At 41.1% G+C, this 15113-nt stretch overlaps 1 protein-coding gene across 1 annotated transcript in view; it reads left to right on the plus strand.

The window, feature by feature from the left end:
- LOC126298262 (voltage-dependent calcium channel gamma-7 subunit-like) overlaps positions 1–6164 on the plus strand; it is a 179031-nt gene extending 172867 nt beyond the window's left edge. The window contains exons 5-7 of the mRNA XM_049989564.1: positions 496–803; positions 1149–1232; positions 6093–6164. Coding sequence (XP_049845521.1) covers positions 496–803; positions 1149–1232; positions 6093–6164 — 464 coding nt within the window. The remainder of the gene's footprint in view (positions 1–495; positions 804–1148; positions 1233–6092) is intronic.
- The last annotated feature ends 8949 nt before the right edge of the window (positions 6165–15113 follow it).

Consider the following 15113-nt stretch of genomic DNA (forward strand, 5'->3'; position numbering starts at 1 on the left):
CTGAACCATGAACTCAATTTACCGTCAACTCTAACTGCTGCCTGACTATCCATGTAAAGACCTTTAATTGCTTGCAAAAGTTTGCTTCCTATTCCATAATCTCGTAGAACAGACAATAACTTCCTCCTAGGAACCCGGTCATATGCCTTTTCTAGATCTATAAAGCATAGATACAATTCCCTGTGTCACTCATCAGAGCAAAAAGAATTGATACCCAACTAAAAATCGCATGTTTTTATGTATCAGAGTAAAAGTCAACGAAGTGAAGCAGATTCACACACACTGACAACATCAAAAGAAATGGCTTAATACACACCAAAAAACGCACTTGAAAAAGGGGAATTATTTCTCGAAACGCGTCGTGCGAATAGTAAAATAAAGAAAAAATCGTGACTGGTAGCAGAAGATTTATTTATTTATAAACAAACCTAATCGTCTCCCGTTATAAGAGAAACGTTTCCTTTGGAAGAGGACACAGAATCTCTCGGTGTCCAGGTCTGTCGCTGGGCGGGGGCCTGGTGGTGTTCGCGTCGGTGCTGAGCGACGCCTACCTGGAGCGCCCCCGCGGCACGCAGCAGGCGGCGCTGTTCGACTACCGCTACGGCTGGTCGTTCTTCGTGGCGTGCGCGTCCTTCCTGATGTCGGAGCTGGCGGCGCTGCTGTCGGTGACGGCCTACCTGCGCCGCTTCCCGTCCGTGGAGGAGATGGTGAGCGCCGCGGTGCCCGGCGCCGAGCGGCTGGTGCGCAACCTGTGGACGAGCCCGCGCGGCCTGTACGCCAAGCGGCCGCTGCTGCTGCCCGCCGCCGCCTCCGGGGCCGGCGCCGCCGCGGCGCCCGACGTCTGCTCCTCCAACCCCGCCAAGGAGGCGGCGGGCAGCCCGCAGCCGCGCCGCGACGCCGACGCCGCCGACGCCGACGCCGAGCGGCCGCTGGCCTCGCGCGCCCCGCCCGTCGCGCAGCCCGACACCGCCGTCGTCGCGGACGCCGTCGCCGATTACGAGCTGGCGTCGGCCGCCGTCACCGTGCCGATCAAACTGATGGGCCCCCAGCAGAAGGCGCCGGAGCGCCTCGAGGACCCCGCCGCGGCGGGCGCGCAGCCCTCGGCGACGGCGACGCCGACGCCCACTCCGTTCCTGTTCGCGGAGCAGCTGCAGCAGCAGTTCGGAGGACAGTCGTTCCGGCCCGGCCGCTACGAGACGCTGCGGCCGCCCGCCAAGAAGAAGGCGGTGAACGTGAGCACGTTCAGCTCCCTGGAGCAGTACGACACGCCGCGCGGCTGGGGCGCCGCCGGAGCCGACCTGTGGCGCGCGCCGCCGCTGCAGCAGCCGCAGGAGCGCGCCTAGCCTCTGCTCGAGGCCGAGACGAGGCTATAGTCTCGGAACGCCCAGCTCTCCAGCGCTCCTCGTCTTCCTATAAACGTACTGAGTGAAAATCGTCCTTACTGACTGTGCGAGAGTAGCACACGTCCGCCGTCTCGTTTGTAGATGGCAGCAGTGTGCTCCTAGCCTCTTCGCTGCCATTGTGTTCAAAAAACTGGACCAGCCGACGCTTCTAGGCCTACGCTCACGTTCACAGTGGTTCATTCAAACCAGACTGTTTTCGAAGCGTATTCCCTAAATATCCAGTTCCAAGAACATAATGAAATTATTGATATGATAATCATTGGTAGATCAAACAACTAAAATAGTGTTACATTTATGAAAGCACTTAGTCGTACATAACTAAGAATGGGCCGAAAAGCTCTGTTCGACACATTTAATTATAGCATTGTTTTGACTCATACGATGTCAATGTGTTTAGAAAGGTGAATAAAAAGTCGGAGATGGGCACTGCTGGATAGAGAAGCAGGCAGTACAGAACATCACTGAACCTCGACATGTGTTGTTCTGGTCTTCAGTGCGAAGACTGTTATGATGCAGCTCACCATGTTACTATATCCTGTGCTAACCTCTTCACCTTCGAATAACTTCTGCAAAATACAGCCGGCTGGTGTGGCCAAGCGGTTCTAGGCGCTACAGTCTGGAACCGCTACGGTCGCAGGTTCTAATCCTGCTTCGGGCATGGCTGTGTGTGATGTCCTTAGGTTAGTTAGGTTTAAGTACTTCTAAGTTTTAGGGGACTGATCACCTCAGATGTTAAGTCCCATAGTCCCATAGTGCTGAGAGTCATCAGAACTTTTTTTTTCTTTTTTTTTTTTTTTGCAAACTACATCTTTCTCTGAATCTGCTCACTATATTCATCTCTTGATCTCCCTCTACGACGTTTAGCTCCCACATTTCCCCCCAATACTGAATTTGTGATCCCTTGATGTCTCAGAATGTGTCCTATCAAACAATCCTTTCATTTGATCAAGTTGTGCCACAAATTTCATGCCTCCGCAATTCTGTTCAGTACTTCTTTATTAGTTACGTTATCGACACATATAATCTTCAGCATTCTTCTGTAACACCCCATTTCGGAAGCTCTATTATCTTCTTATTTAAACTGTTTATCGTCCTTGTTTCACTTCCATACGTAGCTACACTTCAGACAAATACCCACGGGAAAAGACTTCCTAACACTTAAATCTATAATCGGCGTTAACAAATTTGTCTTCCTCAGAAATGCTTTTCTTGCAGTTGCTAGTCTGCATTTTATATACTCTACTTCGTCCATCACCTGGTGTTTTGCTGCCCAGATAGCAAACCTCAACTACTACGTTAAGTGTCTCGTTTCCTAATCTGGGCCCCTTCGCACCACTTCAGTTAATTCGACTACATTCCATTATCCTTTCTTTTTGGTTTTGTTGATGTTCATCTTATATTGTCCTTTCAAGACACTGTCCATTCCGTTCAATTGTTCTTCCTTTGCTGTCTCTGACAGAATTACAAAAGTTTTATTTCTTTTCCCTAAACTTTAATTCCTACTAGAAATTTTTCTTTGGTTTCCTTTGCTACTTGTTCAGTGTACATATTAAATAATATCGGGGATAGGCTACAATCCTGTTTCACTACATTTTCAATCACTGCCTCGCTTTCATGCCCCTCGACTCTTGCAGCTGCCGTCTCATTTCTTTATAAGCTATAAATAGCCTTTCACTCCCTGTATTTTACCCATGCTACCTTCAGAATTTCAAAAAGAGTATGCAAGCCAACATTGTCAAAAGCTTTCTCTAAGTTTACAAATGCTGTAACTGTAGGTTTGCCTTTCCTTAAACTCTCTTCTAAGATAATTCGTAGGGCCAGTATTTACTCGCTTGCTCATATATTTCTCCGGAATCCAAATTGATCTTCCCCGAGGTCTGGCTCTATCAGTTTCCCCATTCCTCTGTAAAGGATTCTTGTTAGTATTTTGCAACCAAAGACTTATTAAACTGGTAGTCCGGTCATTTTCACACCTTTCATCAACTGATTTCCTTGTAATTGGAATTACTGCATTCTTCTTGAAAGAAGAGTTTTGTCATGGCCGGCTCTTGTAAGGATACCAGCAGTTATGACGGAATATCATCTACTCCCAGGGCTTTGATTGGACTTAGATTTTTCAGAACTTTGACAGATCCTCCTCCCCATCTTCATCTACGTCCACTTCTTTCTATAATATTACTTTTAAGTTCATCTCCCTTGCATAGAGAGTCAGTATACTCCTACTAGCTATCAGCTTTCCCTTCTTTGCGTAGTACAGATTTACCATCTGTGCTCTTGATATTAATATAGCTGTTTCTCTTTTCCCCAAAGGCCTGTTTAATTTTCGTGAAAGCAGTATCTATTTTTCACCTAGTGAAATATTCTTCTAATTCCTTATAGTTGTCCTCTAGCGATACCTGCTTAGAAATTTTGCACTTCCTGTCAGTCGCATCTTGTAAACGTTTGTATTCCCTTTCGCCTGCTTCTTTTGCTGCATTTTCAAATTTTCACCTTTCGTCAATTATATTCAATATCTCCTGTGTTATCCAAGGATTTCTATTAGTCTTTGTCTTTTTACCTATTTCATACTCTGCTACCTTCACTATTTATGTCTTAAAGCTACCCAGTCGTCTTTTACTGGTTTCCTTTCCCCTGTTCTAATCAGCCATTGTCTACTGCTCTCTCTGAAGCTCTCTGCAAGCTCTGAATCTTAAAACTCATCCTATCCCACCTCCTTAATTTCCTACCTTTTTCCAATTTCTTCAATTTTACTCTACAGTTCATAACCAATAAATTGTGGCCGGAGTCCACATCTGCCCCTGGAAATATATTATAGTTTAAAATCTGGTTCCTAAGTCTAACTGTTTTATAATCAGTTTGAAACTTCCGGCATCTGCAGGTCTCTTCCACGTATACAGCTTGCTTTTATTATTCTTAAACCAAGTGTCAACGGTGATTAAATTATGTTCTGTGCAAAATTCCTCTACTTTTTTTCCTTTTTCTACTGTCGAATTCCAGTCCCCTATCACTATTAAATTTCGTCTCCTTTAACTCTCTCAATAATTTCTTTTATCTCATCATACATTTCTTCAATCTCTTCACCACCTGCGAAGCTAGTTGGCATGTAAACTTGCGCTACTGTGGTAGGCGTGGGCTTCGTGTTTATCTTGGGTACGATAATGCGTTTACTATGCTGTTCATAGCAGCTTACCCGCATTTCCCGGCTCCTGCTTTATTCTACCTGAATTTTGTATTTGTTACCCCGTATTCTTCTGGGCAGAAGTCGTGTTCCACCTGCCACCGAACTTTACTAATCCCCATTATGTTTATCTCCAGTCTGTCCATTTCCCTGTTTAAATTTTCTAACCTACCTGCCCGGTTAAACGATCTAACATTCCACGCTCCGATCCGTAGAATGTCAGTTTTGTTTCTCCTGATGACGACATCCTCCTGAGCTGTCCCCGCCCAGAGATCCGAATGTGGACCTATTGCACCTCCGGAATATTTTACCCAAGAGGATACCACCATAATTTAACCATACAACAGAGCTGCATGTCCACGGGAAAAATTACGGCTGTAGTTTCCACTTGCTTTCATTTCTTCGCAGTACCTGCACAGATCAGTCAGTCATCCAGACTTTTGTCCCTGCAACTACTGAAAAGGCCGCTACACTTCTTCATGAGCCACATGTATGTCTGGCCTCTCAATAGATATTCCTCCGCTGTTGTTGTACCTACGGTACGACAATTTGTATCGCAGAGGCACGCAAGCCACCCCACCATCGGAGAAGAAGGCAACCTCGACATAGTCACCCAAAATTTCTTCAGGCAAGTATCCACGATCTGGCTTTCCTGTGAAATTGTAGTGTTACAATGAGAATGGTCAAGAGTGTTCTCAGGACCTGAGAATTTGAGGTGGAAGGAGGGGCGGCGGGTGGCAACTTACATTGGTGAATGGCAAAATACTTTTGAGATTTCACAGCAAATAGTTCTGGGTGCACTTTCTACTATCTTTCTCCACTACATGCTCCACCTTTCTTCAAACTGGTACTGAATTACGATAGAAATTTCAGACATTTAGCTGCAGTGGGCCACTGAGTAAACTTAACGCGACACATGAAAATTTCTGCCATCCCAGGAGTGTAACCAGGATTTCCCGCTTTATACGAGTGGTTGCCTTAACCGCCTCAGCTATCCGAGCACGTATCTCGTCCGATACAGATCTCCATTTGCCACACGCTACACTATTCCACTCGCCCGCAGCTTATCTGTATTCCCGCAAGGATTCGGATACTGTTGTGCATCTCCGCTGAAATATCGAAACATCGTCTAGCATATATATTATATGTCAATGATGTCTGTTGCTGCGGACATGCATGTTCGAAAAACAGACACCGACCACAGATAAAGTACACGCCAGACGGCGTTGCAATATTTCAGTGCAGCTACATGAGCAGATGTGCGGCCTACGGCGCTGCAGTCATGGACTGTGCGGCTGGTCCCGGCGGAGGTTCGAGTCCTCCCTCGGGCATGGGCGTGTGTGTTTATCATTAGGATAATTTAGGTTAAGTAGTGTGTAAGCTTAGGGACTGATGACCTTAGCAGTTAAGTCCCATAAGATTTCACACACATTTGAACATTTTTGAGCAGATGAAAGAACACACACCATTCATATATAATATGTACACCAGACGGCGTTGCGGTGTTTCAGTGCACATGTACACGACTATCTGAAGCCTTGCAGGAATACAGCTGGGCTACGAGCAAGTGGAGCAATGGATAGGTGGTGTCATTCGGTAGTGTGCGGCAACGGAGAACACACTCGGGTAACCGACGTGGTTGAAGCGACCGCTCGTGTAAAGCGGGAAATCCGGGTTGTACTCCCGATCAGACACAAATTTTCATCTGCCGCACTAGAATTCGCCCAGTGCCCCACTGCAGCTAAATGTCTGACATTTCTTTCGTAATTGAGATCAATTTGAAGAAAGAGCACCATGTAGTGGAAAGGGATAGTAGCAAATGCACCCAGAACTATTTGTTGTGAAAGATCAAAACTATTTTGGAATTCACTAATATGAGTTGCTACCCTCCCCCCCCCCCCCCCCTCCTTCCAGCTCAGATTCCTAGGTCCAGGGTACACTCTTGCCTACTCTCATTATAACTCTACATCTTCACAGGAACACCATATCACAGCTAGTTAATTGAAGAAATTTTAGATGACTATGTCGAGATTCAGTGTTGTTCTCTACTGTCTGTTTCTCTATTCAGCAGTTCACATCTCCGATTTCTTATTCACGTTTCTCAACATTTGGATATCATACGGACCAAAACAATGTTATAGCTAAATGTGTCCAACAGAGTATTTCAGCATTGTTAGTTATGTACGACCAAGTGCTTTCATAAATGTAACACTATTTGTTTAAAATTTTACTTGTCTGTTTGATCTACCAGTAATTATTACATCAATAGCTTCGTTATATTCTTGAAACTGATAAAGCCCATCAGGAAAGGCTTCTTTATGAGCGCTATTACCTTCATTCATACTAATGCTAGACTGTAAATGAGCACCTGTGTGTCATATGCATTCCTTGTCTAAAGAATGAAACTTTCAATCTGCCTAGGCGTGTACTTAGTTGTGAAACTTCCTAACAGTTTTAACACTGTGTGCCAGATTGGACATTGAACCCAGCTATTTGAAAGGTGCAGGTTTGAACCTTGAATCCATATGTGATCTTAATCTTCTTGGAAGTTTCGAATTTCTTGTGTTCTACTGAACTAGTGTATCCTTGCACATAGTGCTGTAATCCGAAATGGTACATGTTTGATTTGTATGAGTTTCATGATTAGAGAAAATGTCTGGTCATGAGCTTACTTTCAATTAGATCATAAACTGATAGTGGAGGCACGATAATGGCTTTGGCTAAAATGACAAGAAGTTTCCAATAAATGAGTCCACGTACTCGGGTAACAGAATTTCTTTTTTTTTTTTTTTTTTTTTTTTTTTTTTTTTTTTTTTTTTTTTTTTTTTTTTTTTGCAGCTTAATTGACTTTATCGAATGAACCTTAAACCTAGTGTGGTTCTTGCACTATAATTCTAATTAAGTATAAATCATAAACCTTACCACAGCACCCTCAAGACAATCAACTATGAGAAATAAAAATGCTCAACATATTGTACATAAGGACTTCCTACCAGTTATCACCATTTAGTGAGTACCATGAAAGTGACACAGTCAAAGTGTTAACAGCATGTTTTCATTCTTTATCTGATTTATCACGCACCCGATATTAGAAAAATCCAGGCAATTTCGTAAATAACCATTCAAAAGTACAGTTTATTCAAATTCAGACATAGTAGTTCCGAGTTGTATGTGACATTTATGGCACATATATTTTTTGTCACATACCGTAATGGAAATCTCTTTACAGTCCAGACAATGTCATGTGAAAGGATAACCGCTTGCCAAATGGAAGAGATGATGAGCATGGTATAAGCACGTAAAGGTGTTGCTAACTGTAGACCAGTTACAAAATTTACCGTAGCCTAATACTTTGCACTAAAAAGTGTGATTTTATAGAATGTTTGAAACTGAAAGGTTGAGTACTTTGATCTCTACTGCATATGCATAATAAAATGATACCCCTACGCCAATAAAGGGAATAATTGAGAAGTATAGTGAAGTTAAGTCGTCTGTTAAACACGAAAAGTTCATAATCTACTCTTGAATGACTTACAAAATATCATTCCAAGCTCATATTCACTGATTTCATACTGGAATGATACCTTTCTTGATCTTTTACTTTTTCTGTCAGTCAAATTCTTTACCATTAGTACAATGGTTTCCCTAGTATCCATTGTTTTAGATAATGTATAACAGTGAAATTACGTTACTAACTCAGGCAGTCTGCAGTCAAAATATGTTTGTCATATACAAACAACATGTATCTGGCTCTTATTTTTTGATACTGTATTCTTTACAAGTTGCCACTTAGACTCATGCTCTGGTGAAACAGTTCCTCCATTAATATTTTATTATGTGTTTAACTATTTATGTAATATTGAATTTGGATTGTAAGAAGAAGTATGTCATTGACGTTTTTAAAAGTATGTGAATGAATGTTTCCACATAAAATTCGTTAGAAGAATTGATAATGTTCTACATAACTGCTATGGTGCCAAAATATGTTGCAATATTGTTACAAGAGTGGAAGAACATACGCTGATGAGCCAAAACATTATGACCACCTGCGAAATAGTTTGTTTGAAAGTCTTTGGAACGAAATACATCACAGAATCTGCGTACTAGGGATTCGATGATTTTTCGGTAGGCTTGTGTTGGTATATGGCGCTAGATATCTACCCACAGGTCACGTAATTCTCGTAAATAACGTTCCGCTGATTTACGTACGTGAGGATGGTGCCCGATATAGACCCAAATGGGTTCTATAGGATTTACATCAAGCGAATTTGGTGGCGGAGACATCAAAGTGAGTTTACTATAATGCTCCTTAAATCGCTGTAGCATGGTTCTGACTCCCAGATACGCACAATTATACTGCTGCAAGCTGATCTCGTCGTCGCGGAAGACATAAAGCATGAAGAGATACAGGTAGTTTGCACCTATCGGCGTGTCTTCGACTACCACCCACATGTCCCATGCAAGCCCAGGATAATGTCTCTCATAGCGTAATACTGCTCCCACCAGTCTACATCCTTGGCGCGCTGCAAGCTACGGGCCACCGTTCTCCTTGATGACGGCGATTGTGGAGACGACCTGCGACCTAGTGTAGCAAAAATATGATTCACTTGAAGAGCCGCCACCTTTCCATTGATCGACGTCGAATCCCGATGGTCCTGTCCCCAGTGCAATCGTAATTGACGATGTTGTTTGGCCAAAATGTGAACATGTAGAGGTGGACCATTGCTTAGCTCCATAATCAACAATGTACGATCACCGGTGTGCTCCGAAACACTTGTGCGTGTACCAGCATTGTGCTCTTTCGGCAAAGATACCACAGATCGCCATTTATCCTACATTCTGCGAAGAGTCGTGAACGTCCAACTATTTAGCGCCTACTGGTAGCTTCGCTGTCCTCCTACCTCTTTCCATAGATGCTCATGGCAGTAGCATGTGAACATCCGACCAACTTCACTGTTTTCGAGATACTAGTTCACAGTATCAGCGTAACAGCAATCTGCCTTTGTAAAAGTCGCTTATGCAGTCGATTTTCAGATTTGCAGCCCATATCTTCGCTAGGGTGATCTAACTTCGTGTCTGCTCCAATTCTGTTACCAAGTCATGTGCCCGTAGCGCCACCAGGTGGCATCCAACGTCGCGGTGAGCAGTGGTCATTATGTTTTGGCTGATCAGTGTATTTGTCAAGAATGAATACCAATAATTTGGTGCATACTATCTGTTATTTTATAACCTTTACTTTCAATTAGGTACAGTTTGCAGTCAGTTTCCAGTTTCTTCCATACATATACACCATTCAAATTTGAAAACTATGACCTCATATGAGTTCTAGTTTTCTCACATTCATAAATCATTTAGCACCTGGCCTGATCTTCTGTTTCTCGCATTTTGTATCCAGTAACATTGGACCAGTACTGATTTGCATTAAAGGATTCTGCGTCTATGTGGAAAGCTCTTCATCACACTGCATTACAGATATAACTATAGGATTGTCTCCTTGCTTTTTATATTACATACAGTACTTTTGTGACCAACCTACCTCATCGTATAGAAGCAATTATTTCTTATCATTATAACGTATACTTTAAATGCTACTTTAAACATAATCATCAGGTGAAAGTATTTTCTATTTCAAAATTTGTTTCTTTCAGTGTTACCCCTTAGAGAATAGTATATCAGCTGCTGGAGAAGAGGTCTGGAAAAAATTATTGTATTAGATAATGAAATGGCTTATCCATTAATATGTAGCCAATGACTTCAGACAATATAACATCATTCATTTAAATGAATAGTGCTGACAGCCAGGTATACTGGACTCAGCCTTTATTACACTTTATTGGATATGAATATTTATTTATTTTTTTACAGAAATTATAATTTGAAAAATTGACAGTTGTGTGAATAACTATATCACACTAAGACTAATACTTATTATTATATCCAGCACCGTAAGTTTATTCTCATGCTTGAATGTCAAATATTGTTTAGCATCGGCAAATATAAGATTTTCCCAATCACTGGACATGAAAGTTGAAACTCTGATAATGACTCCATTGGATCACAAAACGATTTTCATATGGCATTTGAATAGCATCAGTCATCCTACAATGGCTCTCTGATACTTAACTATACATGAGACACCTATCAAATATATATTAGAATTTTCTAAATACTTCACTATTTCTATAAAAATGTTTGTGAATGATGTGTATGTATTTCAAATGTAGTAGTTGCATTTACTTTTATCTGTAATCTAGTCGCATTATTCAATAAGTAGACAATGTTGTACTGTGGTTTTCTATCATCTTTGCAAGTATAATCATGAAAGACTTCTTCAAAAATTACTATAAAAACAAATGTCTCTAAGCTGTATATAAAAACAGCAAGTAATGGACACTTCACATTCAGAAACTGTGTTATGCAGTAAATATGGCTTAAAGATTAAGACTATTTGTGTAAGTATTTTACAGCAATTGCTCTGGACATTTATAAACCAGAAAACTCCAGTGATGTATAAAATGAAAATGATTGGATGTTTGCATTGTTTTGAAGCTTGTTGGCAAGCTGTCAGCATACAGTAGTGTTTCATAGCATGACTGAGAACTCCCCCAACGCTAGTGCTTTAAGATTTTTTAAGCTTACTATTTTCTTCCATTTGTACACACAAAATGGCTCAAGTTGACTGAAATAAAGAGGAAAAAACTAATTTGCAACTGTTATTTGATTCTAAATAGAAGTGAAGTAAACTGCAAGTACAAGGTAAGCTCTGCATGAATTCACACTGATAATGACATACTGTAGTAAACTAAAAGCATATGCCAGATCCACATAATATCTACTTGATTATTCTGTAATTCACAATTAAATTCCCTTCAAAGGGTTCACTGAACCAGCTTTGAGGTATTTCTCTACCGTTCCACACTTGAACGGAGAGCAGGAGAAAACGAGCTTTCCATGCGAGCACTGATTTATCTTATTTTATCATGATAATCATTTCTCCCTACATGGGTGAGAGCAACTTTCGCAATCGGAGGAGAAAGTTGCTGACTGAAATTTCACATTAAGATCCTGTCGTAATGAAAAACGCCGTTATTTTAATGATTGCCACCCCAGTTCACGTATCATGTCCTTGGCACCCTTCCCCTATTTCGTGATAATACGAAACGAACTGCCCTTCTTTGAACTGTTTCGATGTTCTCCATCAGCCTCATCTCATGCGGGTCCCACACCGCGCAGTGATAATGCTCCAGCAGAGGGCGGACAAGCGTAGTGTATGCAGTCTTCTTAGTAGATATGTTGCTTTTTCAAAGTGTTCTGTCAGTAACTCGCAGTCTTCGGTCTGCTTACCTAAAACATTATCTAGGTGATCATTCCAGCTAAAGCTATTTGCAATCGTAATCCTGAGGTACTTAGTTGAGTTTAGAATCTTTGGATTTGTGTAAGTTATCACGTAACCGAAATTTAGTAGATGTCTTTCAGTACTCATGTGGACAACTTCACAGTTTTCATTATTTAGAGTCAATTTCCACTTTTCGCCCATACCGATATCTTCTCTAAATCATTTTGCGATTGTTTTTATTGATCTAACAATTTTAAAATATGGCGAACGACAGCATCATCCGCAAACAATCCAAGTAGGCAGTATAGATTGTCTCCTATGTCATGTATGTAGATCACGAGCAGCAGAGGGCATATAGCACTTCACTGACGAACACCAGACATTACTTGTTTTACTCGATGACTTTCCATCAGTTACTCCGAGCAGTGACTTTTCTGACAGATAGAGAGATAAACCCACATTTAAGTTTCAACACACGGTGTTCAACCCTTCAAATAACCTAAATGTGTCTCATACCTCTGAAGATGCTTTTAGTAATCTCTCTTCTGCCGCTGCCATAAAGAGAAATATTAGTCAGAGCTGAAGGGCTAAATGTAATATCAAGTATTGGATAGTTAGATTCTATTACAAGTAGTCATAACACGAGTTGACTGAAAATTTAAGAAGTAATAGTGCTGATATAGTGAACTGTTTAGCACACTTCCTCCAATATTTCATTTTCCCACATATAATCTTTGTGCCCATACAAGAAAAGCTCTTATGCTAGAATAGCTATCTAACAGTTGAAATCTTACAGCTGACCATTTTTCACTCAAATCCCTTTCATAACTAAACAATAATCCATCAATTCCTTTTGGGTGCATCATTCTTGTTGTATATCCATTATGACTCATGTATTTTCAGAAGTTTGTTGATCTCACACAAACAATGCTAGTTCCCTTTCGATTTAATATATTTCTCTGCTTTTTAGTGGGGCGTAGTATCTTGAAAACGTATGATAGTGGGATAGGACTGGTCATTGCTATGAATCAATGTGAATGATGAAAAGTGACAGTATTGAGAATCTCTGGGTAGAAAGTGAAAGTGGGTCCTGGCTGCATAGCTATTCCCTTACGCCTTAAAACCAAATTTGAAGTCAAACCTACTGCTGAGAATACATTTGAGCGTTGGGACTGAGGAAGCTCTGGACAAAAAAGAGGTATGGTTGCTAGTCACTGAGACCTTCAGCATTAGGTGTGTGATCGAATTCCTCAGGGAAATAGCAGACAGACCTCGAAGAAAGGCAGTTGCCTACTTGATATATTTATTGGTGGTGGGGGAGTGTTATCTAAGATCTGGAGAAGGCTGAATGTACAGGGTGCAGCTGACTGCAAATCATGGCTCACACTGGCACGAATAATGCCCAACATCTGGAATCGGAGGTCATTCTTGATTCTTACAAGTAGCAGGCTGAATTGGTAAAATGAGATAACTTTGCATTTTGCATGTGAATTGTAAGCTGAATTAGCACTAGGCAGCATTGCTTCTAAAACTGATCATGGTCGTCTGGTTTGCAGCTCAGTGCAGGGCTTAAGTAAGAGGTCAGATGATTCTTTACTGCCTTAGATGAGGATTTCTCAACGTCCACTATAAAATGGAGAACTACAGAACCTCCGTTCCCCCAACAGCTTAGATTCACTCTAAATACAGGAAGTGGTTACAATGGTAGCCAAATATGTATGGTGTACGCATCTGGATTCTTGTGAAAGAGTAACCACTCCTCAGCCCCAATAAAAAATTAGTTACTTGTTTTGAATAGGAGAGCAGTTCACCCCATTTACTACAACATTATTTAAGATGAGAGAATCGGATACTTGCAGGAGAGTTCATGGAGAGGTCTCAGGAAAATCTTGCTTATAAAGTCTAATATTCGTAATGCTAGACTAGGAATAGAAAGCTGGGCTAAACTGGAAGTAAATAGCACTGAAATTTTTATTTCTGACTGGAGTGTAAATTACAAAAATTGGTTTGATCCAGGTGGTGGAGGGATGTTTATAGATGTTAATAATATGTCAGTATCTAGTGTAATAATCTTGAATTGAATTGAACTGAACTTTATTTGATAGGATTACATAGCGAACAGTGAGTGTACATGTAATACATGACAGGTCAAAAATAGAAGACATTTATTATCACATACTTCCTAATCATTTTTCTTACATTGTAACACCACTGAATATAAGAACCAACTGCCGAGAATTCTACCGGGTTGTGTGGCCATGGTCCATGGAGTTCTCCTATTCCTGACGTTTCGTCCAAAGCTACGTTGGACATTTTCTTCTTAATATGATCCTGATTGCTTTTTTTTGGTAATGTGAACACCTTTTTATTTCTTGAATGTTTAATTTTCTCAACACTATCACTCCATACTAAGGTATGGTTCGAAGAGTCCTTGGTATACTGCACAAAAGCTGTTTGCATACTGTGATAGCTGCCTCATTATGAATATGACGAAGCTGAGTTTATTACAGCCACAATTAATATGTTGTTTCCACTTCAGTTCGTTATCCACAACAATACCTAAGGGTCTAGTGTATTAAGCTTCTTCCAGACTCATTTATTCACCTGTAACCCATGTGCACGGCCTTCTCTTTATTTCTGAACACTGCATACATAATCTTTTTTTAGGTTTATAACAAGTCCATTTTCCAGGAGCCACTGAGCTGTGGTGTTTGCCGACAAGTGTGCTCTTCTCTCAAGCTGTACCACATTTTGATCACTGGTCAGTATTGCCATGTCATCTGCATACAATATTTCATTCTCTCTCTCTTCAACACCTATGTCATTAACAAGCAGATTAAAGAGAAATGGCCCGATTGGGGATCTTTGCGGTAACCCATATTTGATGGCTTTGGTTTCTGACTGATATGCATTCCCTATTGGTATATATTGTTTCCTATTGCAAGAGTATAATTGTACCCACTCGCCTGCTTGCCTTCGGATGCCATAGTTTTCCAAATTTCTTATCAGTATTTCAGGAGAGATCCAGAAACATTGCAGATACTACTTGTTTTTCGTCTAAGGACTCTATAATATATTCTGTCAGTCTAGCAATCGCTGATTCTGTAGATTTACTCTTCCTAAAACCATTCTGTGATGGCATAAGAATGTTGTATTTGTCCAGATAATCAACTAATCTGTTATACATAAGTATATC

This window comes from Schistocerca gregaria, chromosome X, assembly GCF_023897955.1.
Source record: "Schistocerca gregaria isolate iqSchGreg1 chromosome X, iqSchGreg1.2, whole genome shotgun sequence".
In the NCBI taxonomy this organism is placed as follows: Eukaryota; Metazoa; Arthropoda; class Insecta; order Orthoptera; family Acrididae; genus Schistocerca; species Schistocerca gregaria.